General features: G+C 35.2%; 1 protein-coding gene across 14 annotated transcripts in view; it reads right to left on the bottom strand.

Annotated features, from left to right (window-relative positions):
• The window catches only part of INPP4B (inositol polyphosphate-4-phosphatase type II B), a 934,219-nt gene that overhangs the window by 144,433 nt on the left and 771,229 nt on the right, over positions 1-18,557 (bottom strand). For all 14 annotated transcript variants that reach the window (XM_077139955.1, XM_077139941.1, XM_077139945.1 and 11 more), the window contains one exon: positions 11,123-11,300. In XM_077139955.1, coding sequence (XP_076996070.1) covers positions 11,123-11,300 — 178 coding nt within the window. The remainder of the gene's footprint in view (positions 1-11,122; positions 11,301-18,557) is intronic.

Genomic DNA, 18,557 nt, shown 5'->3' with positions numbered 1-18,557 from the left:
AATGTTTAATAGCTTCACCCTATAATATACTGGAGGGTGCAGTAATTGATTTTCTGTATTACAATGTGCTTAACATGCATGTAGGCTAACAATCTGTTCAGTCAAAGAGTACAAAGAAGTAACTTAAGCGTTGACCCGTATTGCTAATATATTCATACTTTGCAATCTGTTAGAAAGGGGGCCTTTAATTCACCGGGTTATTTTGATAATGTCTCCATTTATTGAGACACCCTTGGATAGAATGCTGACTTTTGTTGCCCTGACTCAAGGTAATTCTTTTTCTGCATACTTTCAACATACAGTCCACATTGTCATGCCCTACTGGACACTCCTGCTGTGAGTGTCAGCAATAAAAGAAATCCAGTGAAACCATGTACAACACAAGTGCACTTATGTCAAATCTGCTTAGTTACTTCCTTGCACTAGATCAGAAAATTCTAGAACAAGAAAGAACATTAAAGCTCAACCTCTCCATTAACCAGATAAGGAAACTAAGAAAGAAGTACATCTACATCTTGGCTGATTGGTAGCACAAATGCAGCAGAACCCAACTTTTCTAGCACACAATTCAATGTCTTTTTTATGCCATCACCCTAGATGGTTTCTGCCTTTCTTCCTCACCTTCCCTGATGTTCAATTTTTTTGAACACCTACCAGCTCCATCACTAACTGTGGCCACAATTGCCGGTCTGACTATCTTCACTGCTAAATTTTATTGATTGCTTTAAACACTTTGTTATTAGTTGTGGTGAAGCCTTTTTTTTTTTTTTTGCATGGCAGGCTCCGGGAACTGAACCCGGGTCTCCGGATGTCAGGTGAGAACTCTGCCTGCTGAGCCACTGTGGCCCACCTGGTGAAGCCATTTTGCAGGTCAGAAAAACAAACAAAAAATTATGGATGAAAGAATATACAAGAGTAAAAGGTTGAAAAATGTTTTGGTGATAAATTAGAGAAACAAAATTGAAAGGCAGATTATATAAGAAAGGAACAGAAAGAAACATTAATTAATGTTCACAATGAAGTGTTAAAATGAAAACAGAAGATACTTTTTAAAATGATGAAAAAGTTGGCTAAACAAATCAGCACAGTTCTACCAAAATGGGGAAACGATATTTACATAATTTTCCATATGGCATGGATGTGTCCATCAATGTGAATTTAAATATTAAAACTGTGTAAATGGAAGTAAATTCACTGCCATTCAGCTTAAGTAAACTATTTCTCTGTTGGTGATTTCAATAAACTCTTTTGAATTATTTTTAGAGCAAAACAGCTTGCCTTCTTTCAATTCTTGCTACTACAGCTCTAGTCCCCACAATGCTCCTATAATTACTATGTAGCTGAGTATCTATTCACACCCAATGAAATTTTCTACAAGGCTTATAATTGCCATCATTTTCTTCCCATCGCATACACACACAGAGATTCCACTTCATTTATTCAAATCTCATTTAAGTTGATTTACCACCCAAGGCAAGGAACACAATGCAGTAGATTCTTGCAGTTACACAGCCCAGCATTTCCTTTGGCCAGCTGAATACAATGCACAAATTCTTAAACAAACACAACACAATAATAGATGATATTTTACTTTGCATACTGACACTTTTATCTGATTTTCTTGGAAACTCCTGATCACTAGAATTCTGCACATAGAATGGATTTTGCTAGAAAACTAGCTAAGTATTCTATAACGATGTCCATGTGATCTGAAACAAATATGAATTCTCTTGACCAGCACTTCTTAGTCAACATAGACAAGTGTGGACCCTGGATGTCTTACAATGAAAATAAATAAATTGAAGAGATCAATGTAGTGGCTCAATCCCACACACCTGTATGCGACATCACTGCTGAAACTAGGGAAGTTAAAAATCACGGGAAGGATGAGACCATGTCTCCAATTTGCCTTCTATTCTTCTGACTCAACTCTCATTAATGTAAGAAGAAAGATTCTAAATGTTATCATGGGGGCAAGAAAACCATTTGTTTAAAGTAGTTTAATAATATAGTGAAAAAGCATAAATTCTGAACACAAGGCAGATCTAGTTCATTTGTTTGATATAACGAGAGGAGGAATGCTATTTTAAAGATGAACTGTTTTCCAGACTTACTGAAATCCTTCCAATTTATAGTCCCACACAATGATTCTTCAAAGCAATACACAGAACTACCTGCAAGCATAAAACTCTAAAAATTACTTCTGCTGGGGATGGATGGTGAGAATTTCCTAATTCATTGAATATTAATGGCAGAGGAGTAGATAGGAAATGCTCATTTAAAATCACCCTTTTTCACTACAGATCTCCCCAAATTAAGCAAAGTCCTATTCTGTTGAGAATCTCCTTAATTGAAAAAAAAAAAAAATCAAAGCATTGCCTAAATATATCTGTAATACAGAAGTAGCCAAAGGTATCAACATGTGATTATTACCTTAGTAGATAAGTGAGTGGCAACAAAGAATTCTGTTCACTAATTTTTTATGTTTTTTTCATAGAGAAGTATGCATTTATATAACAATTATATGCATAAAATGCAAAATTCCCATATATCACCATATTATCAATACCTTGCATTGGTATAATCAAATTCTGTTTACTTTCTTTTTATTAATCTGATTCATTTTAATTATTTTATTGGGCAATAGTGCCAGACTCTGTCATTAGTGTATTAATATGTGTTCAACATGTACTGAAGGAAAGAACATTGGACTAGCATCCAAGAAAGTTAGTTGACATCTCGGCAGATCATATAATTTGTCCACTTGACTTTGAGCATATCATGTAACCACTATTTCACAGTTTTTACAAAATTATAATGTCCATACTATTATGGAAGTTCTTTGTAAACTGTAAACTCTTCTATTTATAGACTGCCCTTGTCAATTTCCTTTGCTGACTTATCCCCTGTTCACCTAGAATACAGTAGGCAGACAGCAAGGGACATTAGACTTTTTTCCCCAAAGCTTTTGTTTCATTAGTGATGTAAGCCATTCTTTAATACTTTCAACTACCATCTCTATGCAGAAGTTTCTAAAATCCATCTCTGCACCCCTTTCTCTCAATTCTTTCCACCTGAAGTTTCTCCAATTTCAGAAGCCTAGCCTGAACTCAACATTCTTTAACAAATGTGTTCTTCCCGGTAGTTTTATCTGAGTGATATCATTACTATTTGGAGTCCAAACTTTCAGACTTTCCTTAGCAATACCTAACTTCTGGACTAATTATCAATTTCTACTAGTTCTATTTTTTCAGGATTGAGCCTTACATTACATTCATTACATTCCATAGCTACTTAGTCATGAACATTTCTTTACATTTCACACAGATACTTTCCATAGTTTTCTTATTGGTTGATTTATTTTTCTTAGGCTAACTTATTTTTCAGGATATAATCCAAAGGCTAACAACATTAAAGTCTAGATTCCTGTTTCCTATCCCAGAACTACTGAATTTGTGTTTTTAACAAACTCCCCAGGTAACTGTGATGCCCAATAATGTTTCAAATCCACTGTCCTAACTCAGTCTATTTTTATGAGGATAATTTTCATAAAGCATGCATCTAGTCCCTCCTCACTCAAGAGCCTTCTCAATGGATACAGAAGAACTCTCTCTTGGCTTAATCACTAGGAATGGGCTGGCTAGATTATATGAAGTTTTTTAACTTTATGAGACACTGCTTAACTGTGTTCCAAGTTGTTCAAGCAATTTTGTACACATCAGTGATGATGGATAGATGCTAGTGGGAGTCTGAATTTGTATTTTCCTAATGAAATTATATTGAACATCTTTGCTTGTGCTTACTTTACATCCATATATCTTCTTTGATGAAGTGCCTGTTCAGTCCTTTTTCCAATTTCTAATGGGGCTCTTCATCTTGTTGTTGAGTTGTAAGAGTACTTTATATATTCTGATGCAAGTCCTTTGTCAGATACATATTTTATGAATATGTTCTCCTAGTCTATGGCTTGCTTCTTCATTTCCTTAACAGTGTCTTTTGAAGGATAAAAGTTTATCATTCTGATGAAGTCTAACATGTCTTCTTATTTTGGTTCATGTTTTCTTGTGTTCTAAGAAAATGTTACATAATCCCAAAATAACAAACATTTTCTTCTATTTTGTCATCTTAGTTTTCCTGGGCTGTTATAACATGTAACACAGCATGGATGGCCTAAACAACAGGCATTTATTGTCTCATTTGTTTTGGGTCTAGAAGTACCAACAAGCCATGCTTTCTTCAAATTCTGTACATTCTGGTGGTGGCTTGCCAACAGTCCATAACGCAATGTCTCCCTCTGTCTGATAGTGATCCGTCTCCTTCTGTCTCTCTACCACTGCATCCACATTTCTCTGCTTAGAAGGTCTCCAGATGTATTGGATTAAGGTCTACACTGATAAAGTTTGGCTACATCTTAACAAGAACTTCAAAGATCCTATTTATAAATGAGCTCATCTCCATAGGACCAGGGGGTAGGACTTGATCATACCTTTGTTGGGAACATGGTTCAATCCACAGCATGAAGTTTGTTTACTTTTTTAAATGCTTTATATTAAGTTTCATGATCCATTTTGAGTTAAGTTTTATATGTATGTGAGTTTTAGATAGAGGTCAGTTTTTACATGTGGATATCCAATTGTGCCAGTATCAATTTTTGAAAAGATATCCTTCCCCCAATGAATTTCCTTGGCACATTTGTCTGAAGTCCATTAAACACATATATGTGGCCTATTTCTAGAGTCTCTATTCTATTCCATTGATAAAAGTGTCTATGCTTTGCACTAATATTTTGTAAACCACAAAGTACATTGTGACTAGTTTTGTTTTACAGAGGCAGATATGATTGAGAAAATTAAACATTTGAATTTTTTATATTCATTCATATATTCACCATTTGGGGCATTCTTTATTTCTTTGTGTAGACCCAACTTTCCCCTGGTATCATTTCTTTCCTATTGAGGATTTTCCTGTATCATTTCCCATAGTGCAAGGCTTCTATGAAATATCAGGTTGTGTTTGTCCCAAATGCTTTTTATTTATTTTTGAGATATTTTCTCTAGGCATGGAATTGTAAGTTAATTTCTTTTTTTTTTTTTTTTTTTGGTCATTACTTAGTAGATGTTACACCATTGTTTTTTTGCTTCTATAGCATCTAATTTGAAATCCATTGTCATTTTCATCTTTGTTCCTCTTATATAATGTTTTTTGTGTGTTCTGACTGCCTTCAAGATTTTTTTCTTTATTTGTGTCTCACCAATTTGATTATGATACACTTGTTTTTTAACTTTATTCTGCTTAGAGTATGTTGGCCTTCTTGGATCTGTGGTTTCATAAGTTTTATCAAATTTTGAAGTAAAACTGGCCATGACTTTTTCTCTGCCCATCTCTCTTCTCTTCTTTTGGGACTCCAATTACACATATATTAGACTGCTTGGTATTGTCCTAGAAGTCACTAATATTCTCTTCATATTTTTCAGACTTTTTAAGTTTATGATTCCTTTGCATAGTTTCTAATGATTGTTTTAAAAATTGTTTGCAAACTCATTGTTTATTCTTCTGCAGTGGCCAATATGCTGTCAATTCAATCCAGTATATTTTTTTATTTCAGAAAATATATTTTACATTTCCCTAAGTTTTCTTTGAATATTTTTAAAAATCTTACATTTTTCTCCTTAACCTGTTCATGTGTTTCTCTACCTTCCTGACCACTTAGAGCATATTTATAATGGTTATTTTAAGGTTGTTATCTGCTAATTTCATCATCTCTGTCATTTCTTTCTTGATTTTGGTTGACTGATTTTTCTTGTGGTTATGATTCATATTTTCTTGCTTCACTGCTTGCTTGGTACATGTTTATTGCATTGTCAAGCATTTTTTAATTTTACCTTCTTGGTTGCTGATTGTTATTGTAATCTTCTAAATAACGTAGTTTTTTTTTTTTTTTTTCCTATTGTGTGTGCTGTTGAGTTTCTTGGAATCAATGGGATCCTGCCAAACCTTGTTTTTAATTCTTGTTAGGGTTGACCAACCACAGCCTTTAATCTACAGCTGATTTAGACCAACTATTGTGCTGCACTTTTCTGAGGGTTCCACTCTGTGTCTAGTATATTATAAGGTCTTCCTATTCTGCAGATAGAGATAAACTATTCTCAGTCCTATGTGAGCACCAGGAATAGCTTTGTATACTTTCTGGTATTTATCTCCCTGGATTTGTGTAGTTTATTCTTATGCATGTGCAGATCTTTTCTGAGCAAAGATTTAGAGGGACCCATCAGCAGATCTCTGAGGCTCTTTCAGGGAGTAGTTCACCTTCTGACACATTGCTGAGAATTCCAGCCGTCTTAGCTTTCCCAAACTCCAATTTCCGTCTCTTCCATTTGAGGAACTATTCTTTGAGTTCCTCCTCCCTGTACTCTAGCACCATTGTACGTTGGGCAATTGTAGGGATCATTTAATTTATTTCTTTCACAGTCCTGCACTGACTATTTTCCAATGTCTATAAACAGTTGTTTTATAATTTTGTTCAGTTCTCTTGCTGTTGAAAGTGGAAGGGTCCATTCAATTCCATCATTTCCAGAAACAGAAGTTCTGATTCTACACATTTTATTTACTAGTTTCCCCTAACATTATATTACTTTTATATTTGTATTTTCTCTATTCTTCAAATTTCTAATGGGCACAGATTTTGTTTTTCTATGGTATTAGTCACTCCACTACTTAAATATTTATCATTTGAAGGTGAGTGTGAAAAAAAGAATCCTAAATTCTAATCCTTAAATTTCATTTTCATCTGTACCAGTTATTCTCAGATTCCCCCTTAGACTCCTTATATAGACTTCCACCAAAGATGAAAAAACAAAATAAAACAAAACAAAACCAAAAACCTCTACTGATTAAGTTCTTCCCTTCAATTTGGGATTGAGATAAACTAAGAATGGTTGAAGTGAATAAGCCATAAGATACTCTTTCTCAGTACCTAAGTAATCAACACCATCAGCATTCTTCAGTGTATTTTGTGTGTCTTAAACATCTTAGCACACTAGCTTGCTGGCATGGCTCTTAAGGAAAACAGGGAGAACATTTCTTTAGAAAATTCTGAGTTATGTTTTACAATGATGTCCTTCTAATTTTCATTGGATATAATAGCATGGCTTTATATATTATGTTGGAGATGGAAAGAGGCAGAAAGTAGGAAGAAATAAAGCCTTCTCAAAAAATTTTGGGCATAGCTGCTAATATTTGAAAAATGGTACCATTTCCAAATCTTTAACAATTTAACAATTGTAATATTGTGAAACATCCTTATTTAAAAAAAATTCCTAGATAGTGAGAGTTAGGGCGATGTCTGTGCAGTTTTTTTTCATATAGTACCCAGTATAGTACCACAGACAATTAGGTGCTCAATAATGCTTTTTGATGAGCAGGATAATAATGACTTTCTAAACGAGGCTCATCAGTCCCTGTGGATGAGCATTTGAAAGCTACCATCACACATATTTCTGAGCTAGAAGGATATCTGTACAGTGCTTACCATTTAGGCCTTTATATATTCCATATGAATCTCTTCAAGTAACTATTTTTCTCTTATTTCTTTCATTGTAGTGCATGCTTTAACTCTTGGGAGAAGGAAAATGCATTTTTATTTCACTCTATTAATTATCTTTCATACCATATGTTAAAATTTCATCTATTCTTTCTCCTTTCTGTTCGAATTATTCAGTTAAACTTACACATTGACTTTTATTATAATCCCATATCATAAAAATGTTTCTTTAATATTTTTATGAACTATTATGCAGAAGACAAGCCCAACTATCCATTTGAAGTTATGTTGTGAATTTAAAAATTCGAATAAAGCTGAGTTGCTGCACATGAGGACATATAAAATTTGGGGGAAACATCCATGGTAAAAATCTCTGATATGCGTCTTCCCACAACGTACCTGCATGCTCCCACAGAGCCCTATACAAGCTGCATCAAAGCATTTATGGCATGTTTGGCACTGCAGTATGGCAGCTAAGCTCAAAGACTCTGGAGCCAGACCCAGAAGGCATATTATTTAAAAGTTCTATGCTTCAGTTTCCACAACTAGGTAAAATGAAGATATTAACAGTAACTTCCACATAAGATTATGAAGATTAAATGTGAAAAATAAAATTACCTACTCTGGGAATTGTGAAAATTGAACGTTTTTAAACGGTATCTCCCCATTATCAAGTCTCCAGTAAATGTGAGCTATTTTTGTCATCATTATGGCCATCACGACCATCACCATGGGGCATTATGAACTTCTTGGGAAGAACAGACCTGCAGAGTATTCAGTCCTTAGTCTCAGGACAATGTTTGCAAAATAAGATGAACTTGGTAAATGTTTTTAAGTTTTATAAATTGTTTTTGTTTATTAGTTGCACCAATGAATATTTAGAGGAGTGGAGTCTTGCTGGGGAGCTGAGCCCTGTGATTTGGTTCTCAGGAAAACTGGAGATAATTGTAAATTGCTTTTGAAATCTGCAAATACTGCCTGCTTTGAAACTTCCCGGATATGCCTCACTAGGAAGTTGGATTTCTCTATTGTCCCTGACTTTTCCCCCAAACTCTGGGTGTATATTGAACTGCCACTTGCTTCCATTACTATAATCTCCAGATCAATGCCTTACCTGAGAGGAGAAATGCCATCCCATAACAAAATAGCTGAATGTCTCCCTCCACCGTACCCATGGGCTACCCCCAGCCTTCTTCTACTTCCCCTTTCTACTGCAGTGAACTCTCCCATGCTCACCTGCTCAAAGGCTAGAGAACTTTCAGGGTTTTCTTATAAGTATGAATATAGACCACCTCTATTATGTCTTAAATATACCATCAGAATGAGTGCATAAAAAAGCAACTCACTTCCCAAACATGCAGCTCAGATTCAGTAAAAGAAATAAGGGAACTAACAATGAAGAGAGGATTTTTATTCTAATCTACAGATTGGATTTTATTAAAATCTTAATATTAAATTATATTACAATTTTAACATGCCACTAAAACTATTTTCTTGCATGCTAAATTCATGGATCATACTCTATTTTAAACCATGAACTATTAAAAGTCTTCATAGACTTTGCAAATGTCTATTATCTTAAATAATTCTTTAAAATTCCAGGCATGAATTCTTAAAAAACAAATGCATGATGTGCAAATCCAACTTTAAAAAGATCCTCCTAGCTTCAAGGGCTGACAGATTTATTAGTAGACAAAGCTTGTCTACTCAGTAGGAAAACATATGGGAAAAAGTTAGAGCAAAGCTGAATTAAAGGGGGAGAAAATAGCCACCCCCCAGCACATCACTGCAGCAAGTTGTAAATGATGTATGAAATGACAAATCCCTGCCCAATGCAGAGGAAGAATATAAATACTGTGCTGTAACCACTGCAGTGATATCCTATTTGTTAAAATTTTCAGCTTAGGTGAATCCAGAAAGGCTCCACGTCATTTACAAATCCAAAATGGAAAGTAGCCAAAAATAAATTACATTATTTTACTCTGCAACAATCTCCTTTTTTTTTCCTTTCTCTCTAGTCAGTAAGACATATTTATTGACTATTAGATATTAAAAAGTGTTCCTGAGGTGTTTGTCTACCAAAAATAAATTCTAAAGAACAAAATATGAGAAAAAAAGCCTACGTTATATAGGGAATACCAAACAGAACTTACACTCCAGTGTCAACTAGACTTGTGTTTGAATCCTGGTTATGTTTGATTCCTGGACTTGAATCCAGGTGCATGACCTTTTATGTTTATTTTTAACATCTCTGAGCTTCAGTCTTTTCCTTTGTGAAATTATGATAATATATACTCTGTGATTATGCAGATCAAATGAAATAACAAAAGACACGAAGCCCCTAACATTCCATTTGACACAAAGCAGGTACTCGTAAAATGACAGTCAATATTTTCCTCCCTTTTCATGATGGAGGCACCTGCCTGACAAGGAAGGAATGTCACATTTGAATAGGAAGATTTCAGTTTTGATTTTGTGCTTTTCAATTTATTAGACAATTTGCTTGACCTTTCCAGATAGACATTAGTTAATTTTCATGAGAAAAGATATTACTTTCCTTCCATGAGAAAAAACATGTGAAAGTATGCTTTAAATTAAAAATTAAATAAGTACAAGGTGATATTAGAAATTAATATATCTGAATCAAAATTATATACTGCATAATATTTAGGTTACTATGAATCTGTTCTTGGGGAGGTGAAAAACTATTTAAGGAGATTATTCTAGAATTATTGCAATTGCATGTGAAATTTCTTTGGTCAGTCTCTTCAAGGGCATATTCACTGGGTGTATCTTATAATAAATAGCAAGGCGTTCTCTGAAAGCAGAGGTGAAGGATGAGCACATGAGGTTCAGATTCCAGGATATCTGACTTCACACGTAAGATCAAGCTGTAATTTTTTTTTTTTTTTTTTTTTGCTATCTTGGTCTTCTCTATACCATACAGCTGCCCTAACTGGTTGTTGAGGTTGATGCTGAATAACTACTAAGGACCCCATGCAGGTGACTTTTTGCTTTGGCAAATGCAAATGTAAGACTCCATTGGAAAAACAAAGGTTTTGGCCCCATTATATTTTAAACAATAATTAGTACTCCTAGAAATGTTCATATAATGTCAAAAGCAAACTGAGGCAGAGGAATAACCCCCTGCCCACAAAATTCTGCTTTCAAATGGAGTGACATTCTTATTCAAATGTATTCAAATGTATAGCTTCATATGAGAAGTTAAGTAATCACTAGAGGAAAAGAGGAAACTAAATAATTTTCAAAATCTAATTGAATTCATTTAATAAGACCACAGACAAAAGAGAGTGAGAGATGTCAAGGAAAAGAGAAAAATCTTCTCCAACCACTAACATGTTTCATTTCCTAACAGGGAAAAAAAAAAGTAATACTCAGTAAGATTTGAAAAGAGAATGAAGCCAATTCATTTTGATCCAGTGGCAATACTTTGAAGCCTACTTTTTAACCTAGTCTATTTTACATTTCCAGATGCTATGAAAGGCAATGTATGCGGAAAGCAGCTCTGATGGGAATTTGACTATTTCATTTTCCCCACTGTAGCAATGATTTGGATCTTACTTTTTCTGAAAGCATCTTTAAAGAGTTCTTCAAGCTGTCTGGAGAATGCTGGCTTGCTGAATTAAGTAGTAGGTCTGCATGGGTTGCTATAAGAGGTTGTAGTTGATTGATGTTGCTGAGAACTTCTTTTGCTTTGGCTGTGTTTTCAGGTGAATAGTAAATAAACTGGTATCCAGTACTGCAACAACAAAGATAAAGGCAAATTACACAAAAGCAGAAAGAATTTGCAGCTCTTAATCCCAAAAGGCAAACGATAAAGAGAAACTCCAAACACTATCACTTCTTACTGAACAGATAAGACCTGTTTTAAGAGTTTTTTTTTTTTTTTTTTACAATATTCTAGAGTTTTTAAGAAATTTGACAAGGATACTTTTAAAACTCAGTAATGAAGCCTAGTCCTTGCTCAAACATGAAGAAAAGACTTTATGATTATGTATGTCAGGTATGAGTATTCAAATAAATTATAATTAACACTAAGTTCTAATTAATTTTAGGCCATGGAAAGGGAAAAGCAAGAAAGTTTTATATTCAGGCCAATCTGAATATACATCTTGGCTTATTAACTGGGTGACTTTGGGAAGCCTTCAGCTTCCTCATCTGGAAAGTGGGAATAATTATCCAAACAATTCTATGTGGTGGGTAAGACTGAAGCTCATTCAAGTTAAGTACCTAAAATAGAGGTTGGTGCTGACCAAGTATTCAATAAACACTGTTATATTTTTTCCCATAATACTTGGGGAGGGGAGGCTTGTTAAATTTTAAATAGTCAAGAAATGGGGTGAAATAAATTAATGCAAGTGGACATACGGAAAATTTTATTGGAAAGGAAAAGATTTTTGGCAAAAAAAAAATCCATTATACTATTTTATCACCACCCGTTTGTCCCTTGTGGTTTCCCATTTAATTTGCAAAAAGATTTAAAATTGATTATTAATTGATGGATTACTGGCTTTTATAATCATCACCTATGAACTGATCAAATAATGGTAGTAGGGAGTCTATGGAGTGAAGAAAACTGAACAATTTCATTAGAAAAGACAAAGGCAACATTCCAGAAGGGAAAAGAGTAAAACAAGGGAGGGAGAGGGAAGTCATGGCTAATGCCTTCACAGAACACTCACTTACATCCTTTACATCAGCTGTAAAAGCCTGGTCCACAATAGCTTGCAGCCTGTGTTGAGTAGTTATTGAATATTTCCCTACATTTACTAGGCAAATTATTTAAATTCTCATAAGTCCATTTCTCATTTTGAAAAATTAGAAGCCATTAAGAAAAATGAACATCTAGGACATACTCTCTCTCTTCCCTTTCTTTCACACTAATGATTTTCAGGGAAAATATCAGAATCTTCAAGGGGACGATGCTCTTTTGCAAAAGGATATTGAATATTCCTACTAATGTTTTTTGCAAAATTATTAAAAGAAATGTCCTTTGTTGCTTGGGCTATTCAAAGGATAGGACAAGAAATCAATGAAGGAATACAGGTTTATCAGGGCTAAGAAACACATTGCTGGTCTCTGATACTCTCAGAAGGAGTTTTGTTCCCAATGTCTGGCTCCTAGATTTTTAAATGCCGGAAGCAGGAGCTTAAAATAAAACATATTTTAACTACTTGTTATATATTTTTAATGAAAATTAAAGTAATTGACAATTGCCAGAAGGAGAAAGAAACAGTCTATCAATTACTTATATCTCTTTCTGGCTCGTTGCCTGGTTGAGACTGAAAATCTCATGCGGGCATATAAAAGACTTTTAAAAAAAACATGCAATGGGATATTTTCCTGGTCATTTGCACTCAGAGTGGATACAAAGTTTAATCCACCAAAGACTCTAGTAAGTCAAACAACCCGGTGTTATTTTTTGCAAAGAAATTATTGTCTAAAGATATTGTTGCAACATCAGGGTGGGAATGAGGTTTGATATCCAGCAGCTCTGACTGCAGAGTAGCATCTACTACAGACTGAGGTAGGTTGAATTATGTACTCCGGAAGAAAAATATATTCTTAATCTATTCCTGTGGTTGTTAACCCCCTGTAAATATGATCTTTTAAAGATGCTATTTTTTAGTTAAGTTGTGGCAAAGTGAATAAGGTTGGGCTTTAATCCAAATTACTGGAGTCTTTTATAAGCAGAATGAAATTCAGACATAGAGAAGACACGTTAGAAGTCAACTGAAGCCGGAAGTTGGAAGTCAATTGAACCCAGAAGGAAAAGGAGAGGACATGGCTATAGGACAGAAAATCCAAAGACCCAAGGCTCCCTGGCAGCCAGGTCCAGACCACCACAGTCTTCAGGAAGAAGACACTGCCTTGCTGATGCCTCAGTTTGGGGCTTTTCCTAGCCTCAAAACTATGGGCCCATAAATTTCTGTTGCTTAGGTTAGCCCATTTTGTGGTATTCATGATTGCAGCTGGGTTCTTCTGTTATTTGGGTTTGCTTTCCGGTGTCATCTTTTAGATGCTATATTAGTCAAGACACTCTAGAATAACAGTACCCATGGGAGACATCTGTAAATATAATACTCATAAAAGTGTCTCATGTGCCCACAGGAATGCAAGCATCCCCAATCTGTAGGGCAGGCTGCAAGCTGGCAACTCCAGTGAAGGGTCTTAACACACTGCACAGAAGAGGTTTGCTGGCTGAAGAAGCAGCAAAAATTCACTCTTCTCCCTTAAAAGTCTTCAATCAATTGGATCAAATCCAGCTGATTGGATTATATTGTTTGTGGGAGATGTGCCCTTAGTTGATTAAAGATGTTATCAGCTACAAATGCAATCAGCTGATGATCTAATAAAACAGCCTTTGATTTATCAAGCAGTCATGAATTATCCTTGCAGTAACAGTTAGGCCAGTGCTTGCCTGACCAGACAACTGGACACCATCTCCTGGCCAAATTGACACAGGAACCAAATTAACACAGATACTGTCAGGGCACCTACAGCTTAGCTCTTGGAAAGCCAGAGTGTCAACAACATCGTATGGCCCTCCCTCTTTCTCTTCTCATGGCTGTGCTCTTTTTGAGCATGTCGTATCTGGCCTCTCACACGCTCCCTCCCATGCATTGTTTTTGATTCCTGTCACCACTGCCTTCTTTCTTTCTTAATAGCATTCTTTCCTGGCAATTCCCTGTTACTTAACCCCTGAACCTTAATTACTGTCATTATTTTTTCTACACATGTTTTCCTCTTCAAATTCCCTTAGAGGGCGGGCCACGGTGGCTCAGCAGGCAAGAATGCTTGTCTGCCAGTCCAGAGGACCTGGGTTTGATTCCCAGTGCCTGCCCATGTAAAAAAAAAAAGTAATTCCCTTAGCGTTCCCTGTCTATTTCATTCCAACACACCCATGTTCAAGATTTATTTCTCACATGTTCGTTCTTTATATCCCATCCAGGTTGGCGCTCACATTTTAGCAGGCAAATGATTCATTTGGGGATGAAGACAGGCTTAGGGTGTTCGTAAAAAAAAAAAAAAAAAAAAAAAAAAAAAAAAAAAAAACCTGATTCCTTGGCAAACCCAAGAGATCCTGATTCAGTAGTTTGCAAGATCTGTAACAAACACATCAAGAAAGGCAGATGCAGGTAGACCGTGAGCGCCATTAGAGAAACCTGATCCCATTGCTTTGATTCTATGATATCCCTCCAAATCCTCAGTCTTCCTGTACAATGACTCTGCTAAAAGTTCTCCTTAACTTACTTAATTTTTTAGTAACTTTTACAAAACTGCTTTTACTCTCCATCCTTACATTCAGGTCAAACTGCTTTGGGTCCCTTCTCATATGTTGTCACTCCCTGTGCTCTTTTTTTCCCACAATCAAGAAGCTGTTTTATTTTAAAAATGGATGCATTTATTTGGTACAAAACAGCAACATTTCTTCCTCTCCTCTGCCCTCCTGTGAAGGCCACCACTCCAGAACCTCACATTCATATAAACACACTTTTCAACAGCAGTCATGAAAAGAGGCTGATGGATAGCACAATTCTGGTAACTCCACATAACAGAAATTGGAACAAAAACAGTCAGAGGTTGGCAGTTCTCTTGGTTAACTCTCTGCTGACAGGCCCTACTCCTGCTCGTCTTATCTTAACAAGAAACACTTTAAGAACAGAAGCTCTTCAGCATTTATTTAAGTCATATGCCCAACCGTCTTGGTAGTGCTTCTTTCAATTCCATCTAGTCTAATGGTGCAACTAGCTTATTTGTAACTTCTTCAAGAATTTGAGCCCTGGTTTACATCCCTGTTAACATATTAATTACCCATCTTCCAGTCCTTTCAATCATCCTTTCTTCCTTTCTCTCCCAATATGCTTTCCCTCCTCTCTCATTCCATGTCCCCATATCCACCCAACACAGTCTTTAATCATCATCATAGGACATCAGCTCAACTCTGGCCTCCTTCTGCTAAGTCAATCTCCTTTGGAGCTTGAGTTATGTATCAAACATTAGAGCTTCCGATGAAGTATTTTAATAATGAACATTTTACCTAGTGGGGCTGAAACAATAATTTTCCACAATAAAAAACAATTTTGGTGTCCAGGATGAAATAGTATGATATGGAAAAAATTGTCACCATCCAAAAAACAATTTTAGTATACATAAATTTCATCTACCTGTTCAGTGTCTTATTTTTCAAACATGTCATATAGTTTAATAGTTATAGCTTCTTAAATGGAAAATTATGAGTATAATTTAATTATCTACATAAAAGGAATATAGCTAAATTTTATTTTATAGTGGCCTGAAATTTAAACTGAATCCAAACACTTTAACCAACTATCAATCAGACATAACCAGAAGATAAAATATTTGCAGGATAAAAAATATTTTATAGGATATAAATAATACAGCAAATTATGGATAATGAAAATTGAAATTATTTCTATAACAAATTTTTTATTGATTTCATGGAGTCCATAAACATGTGTATATATGTATGTATGTTGTTACTGTGGGTATCAGATCATTTTGGAGATGGAAATAAACACATAGTGAAATAATATTCATATTCAAATATTCTGTTAGACAAACCACAATTAAAGCAAGGATCCATATATATTGGAGAGTATCTTCCATCTCAGTCCGTGTTGCTGATCCTCCTTATTTCCCCATCCTCTAATGTTGGCGTGTTTCAGGGCTTAGAAATCTTTCCTTTTTTTTTTTTATCTACATGTCCTTTCTAAGTGATCTCATTTAGTCTCGCAGCGAAAAGAACTCAGCTGTGCCAATGATTCTCAAATTTACAAGTTTAGACGAAAACTTTCCAGGAACCACAATTGAAAAAAAAAAATGATGTCCTCTTGACAGCTCCACTTCAAACTTAACATATCCCTAATTGAGCTCCTGATCTGCTACCCATGCTCAACAACCAGCTCCTTCTGCATTCATGTCTATCTTGGTTATAGCAACTCCGTTTCTCCAGTTGCTCAACAAAATCCTTGGTGTGGCCAATGACTTTTCTCTCTACCTTGCATCCAACTTTTCATGTAATTCTGCCTTTTCCTTCAAAATATATGTACAATCTGAGCACTTGACTGGTCTCAGACTCACAACCACCACCCTAGAATATGCCAGAATTACTGCAATAGTCTACAAACTCGTCCCCCACCTTGTCTTTATCATTACCATCTTTTTTGAGAGAAAAAGTACTCTAAGACAGTGAAATGCCTTTCTTATGCTTAGGATCTAAAGAACATAGAAAGACAAGGAAAGAGAACTAAAGTAGTTTCTCTGACCACAACTACCACATCCTGAACTCACTCTGTTTCTTATCTTACTATCTCCACTCCTTACCCCATTCACTCACCCAAGCTCTTGATTTAGCCGTGGGTTTATAACAAAAAGTAGATGAAAGAGAATAAGTAGGCAACAAAGAAAGAAGGAAATGAGAAAGAAGGGAGAAGAGGAAAGGGTCAACAAGGTTAGGAAAAATGCTTTCCTGGCAGTTGTGGAATCATGTGCTGCTGCACCTACAGCAGAATTAAATCTCCAGAGAACAATATAAGAAGGATTCCCAGGTATGTTTCCCATATCAAGCACTACTTGTAAAAACATCATCTTTTGACTTGAGATGGGAGAATAGACATGCTGTCAGTTCTAACTAGGAAGAAAACCATGTGGATAAGAAATAAAAATTTGCTCCTTAGTGCAAATATACTTTTCTAGTGTCTCAGGGTTTAACAATTTGCTACATGAAATTGTAGAAGAAAAACAAAACAAAACATATCTCAGCTTTACCCAATGCATTCTTTTCAAGAAAAAGAAGTAGAAACTAGATAACATTTGTTTTATTTACCACCTATGGATTTCACTTAGATAATTAAATGTGCTATGTAATCTAAGTTTAAATTGATGCTTATTTTTAAAGCAATTCTTGTTTTAAAAAGTCAGTCTTGGTTTCAAGGCAATTTTGGAATCAGGAGACTATTTTGATCAAATCTTGATTCTGCCATTTTTAGCTCTATGACAAGTGATATTAAGTAAGAGGGAAATAAACTAAAATTCATTTCTGCTCAAATGTCCCCTCAAAGGAAATTTGTCTATTGGCTTTGATTGCAGTGGCTCCTACTATACCAGCGTGCAAGTTTTTAACTGCAATTTCTTGGCCATTAAAACCCATCTTTTATATACATTCTTTCTTTACCCTCATTCTTGTCCTAATAAAAATTTTTCAGGCACTATTATACACCCTTTAAATAAACAATTATACTTAATTAAAATTATCTCATATAATCCTGTGAGATAGGAATTATTGTTGCCATTCAATTGATAGATCTTGTAACACAAGTCTGAAGCATTGGATTTGGGATTCCAATCTCGGATGATCCAAAGTCCAATGTATTTTTACTTCATTCCATGGCCTATTCCTACTTTTTCCTGAGTTCATTCATCCTGGATTTCCTTGCTCATTTTCAACTATCTGGTCAGTTTCGTTTCTTTCTAGTTCGACTTCTGGTATTTTTATGATTATTCCTCTACCAAGGTTTGATGGAGTGATGCTCAAACAAGGTCCCAGCCATGTGATTCCATCTGACACGAAAAACTTTCCAGTTCCATTCTGGACCTTATCCACTTATACACCTACAGAATGTACAGAGTAAGATAATGAACAAAAAACAAAAACCATTCCCAGGTACTCTACAAATGTAAGTGTTCCCTTGACTGCAAATGCACATGAGGGATCTTTTTTGGGTGACAATTTTTGGATTGTAATTTAGCAAAAATTACTGAACTGTACCCTCAACATGGGTAAATTTGATTGTATGCAAATTATAGCATAATAAAGCTCTTTTTTTAAAAAAGCAAATGATCCCAGCATATGATATTTATATTGTTGGTGGTTATGATTTTAAGTTAAGAATACAGGAAAACAGGAGGTACATTTATGAGGCCTTTCATTTTTTCCCTGTTAAAACTGATAATACATTTTCATAGAATCTCT

Source organism: Tamandua tetradactyla, chromosome 22 (assembly GCF_023851605.1).
Source record: "Tamandua tetradactyla isolate mTamTet1 chromosome 22, mTamTet1.pri, whole genome shotgun sequence".
Classification (NCBI taxonomy): Eukaryota; Metazoa; Chordata; class Mammalia; order Pilosa; family Myrmecophagidae; genus Tamandua; species Tamandua tetradactyla.
Note: the sequence above shows the minus strand (reverse complement) of the source record. Positions and strands in the feature narration are given on the sequence as shown.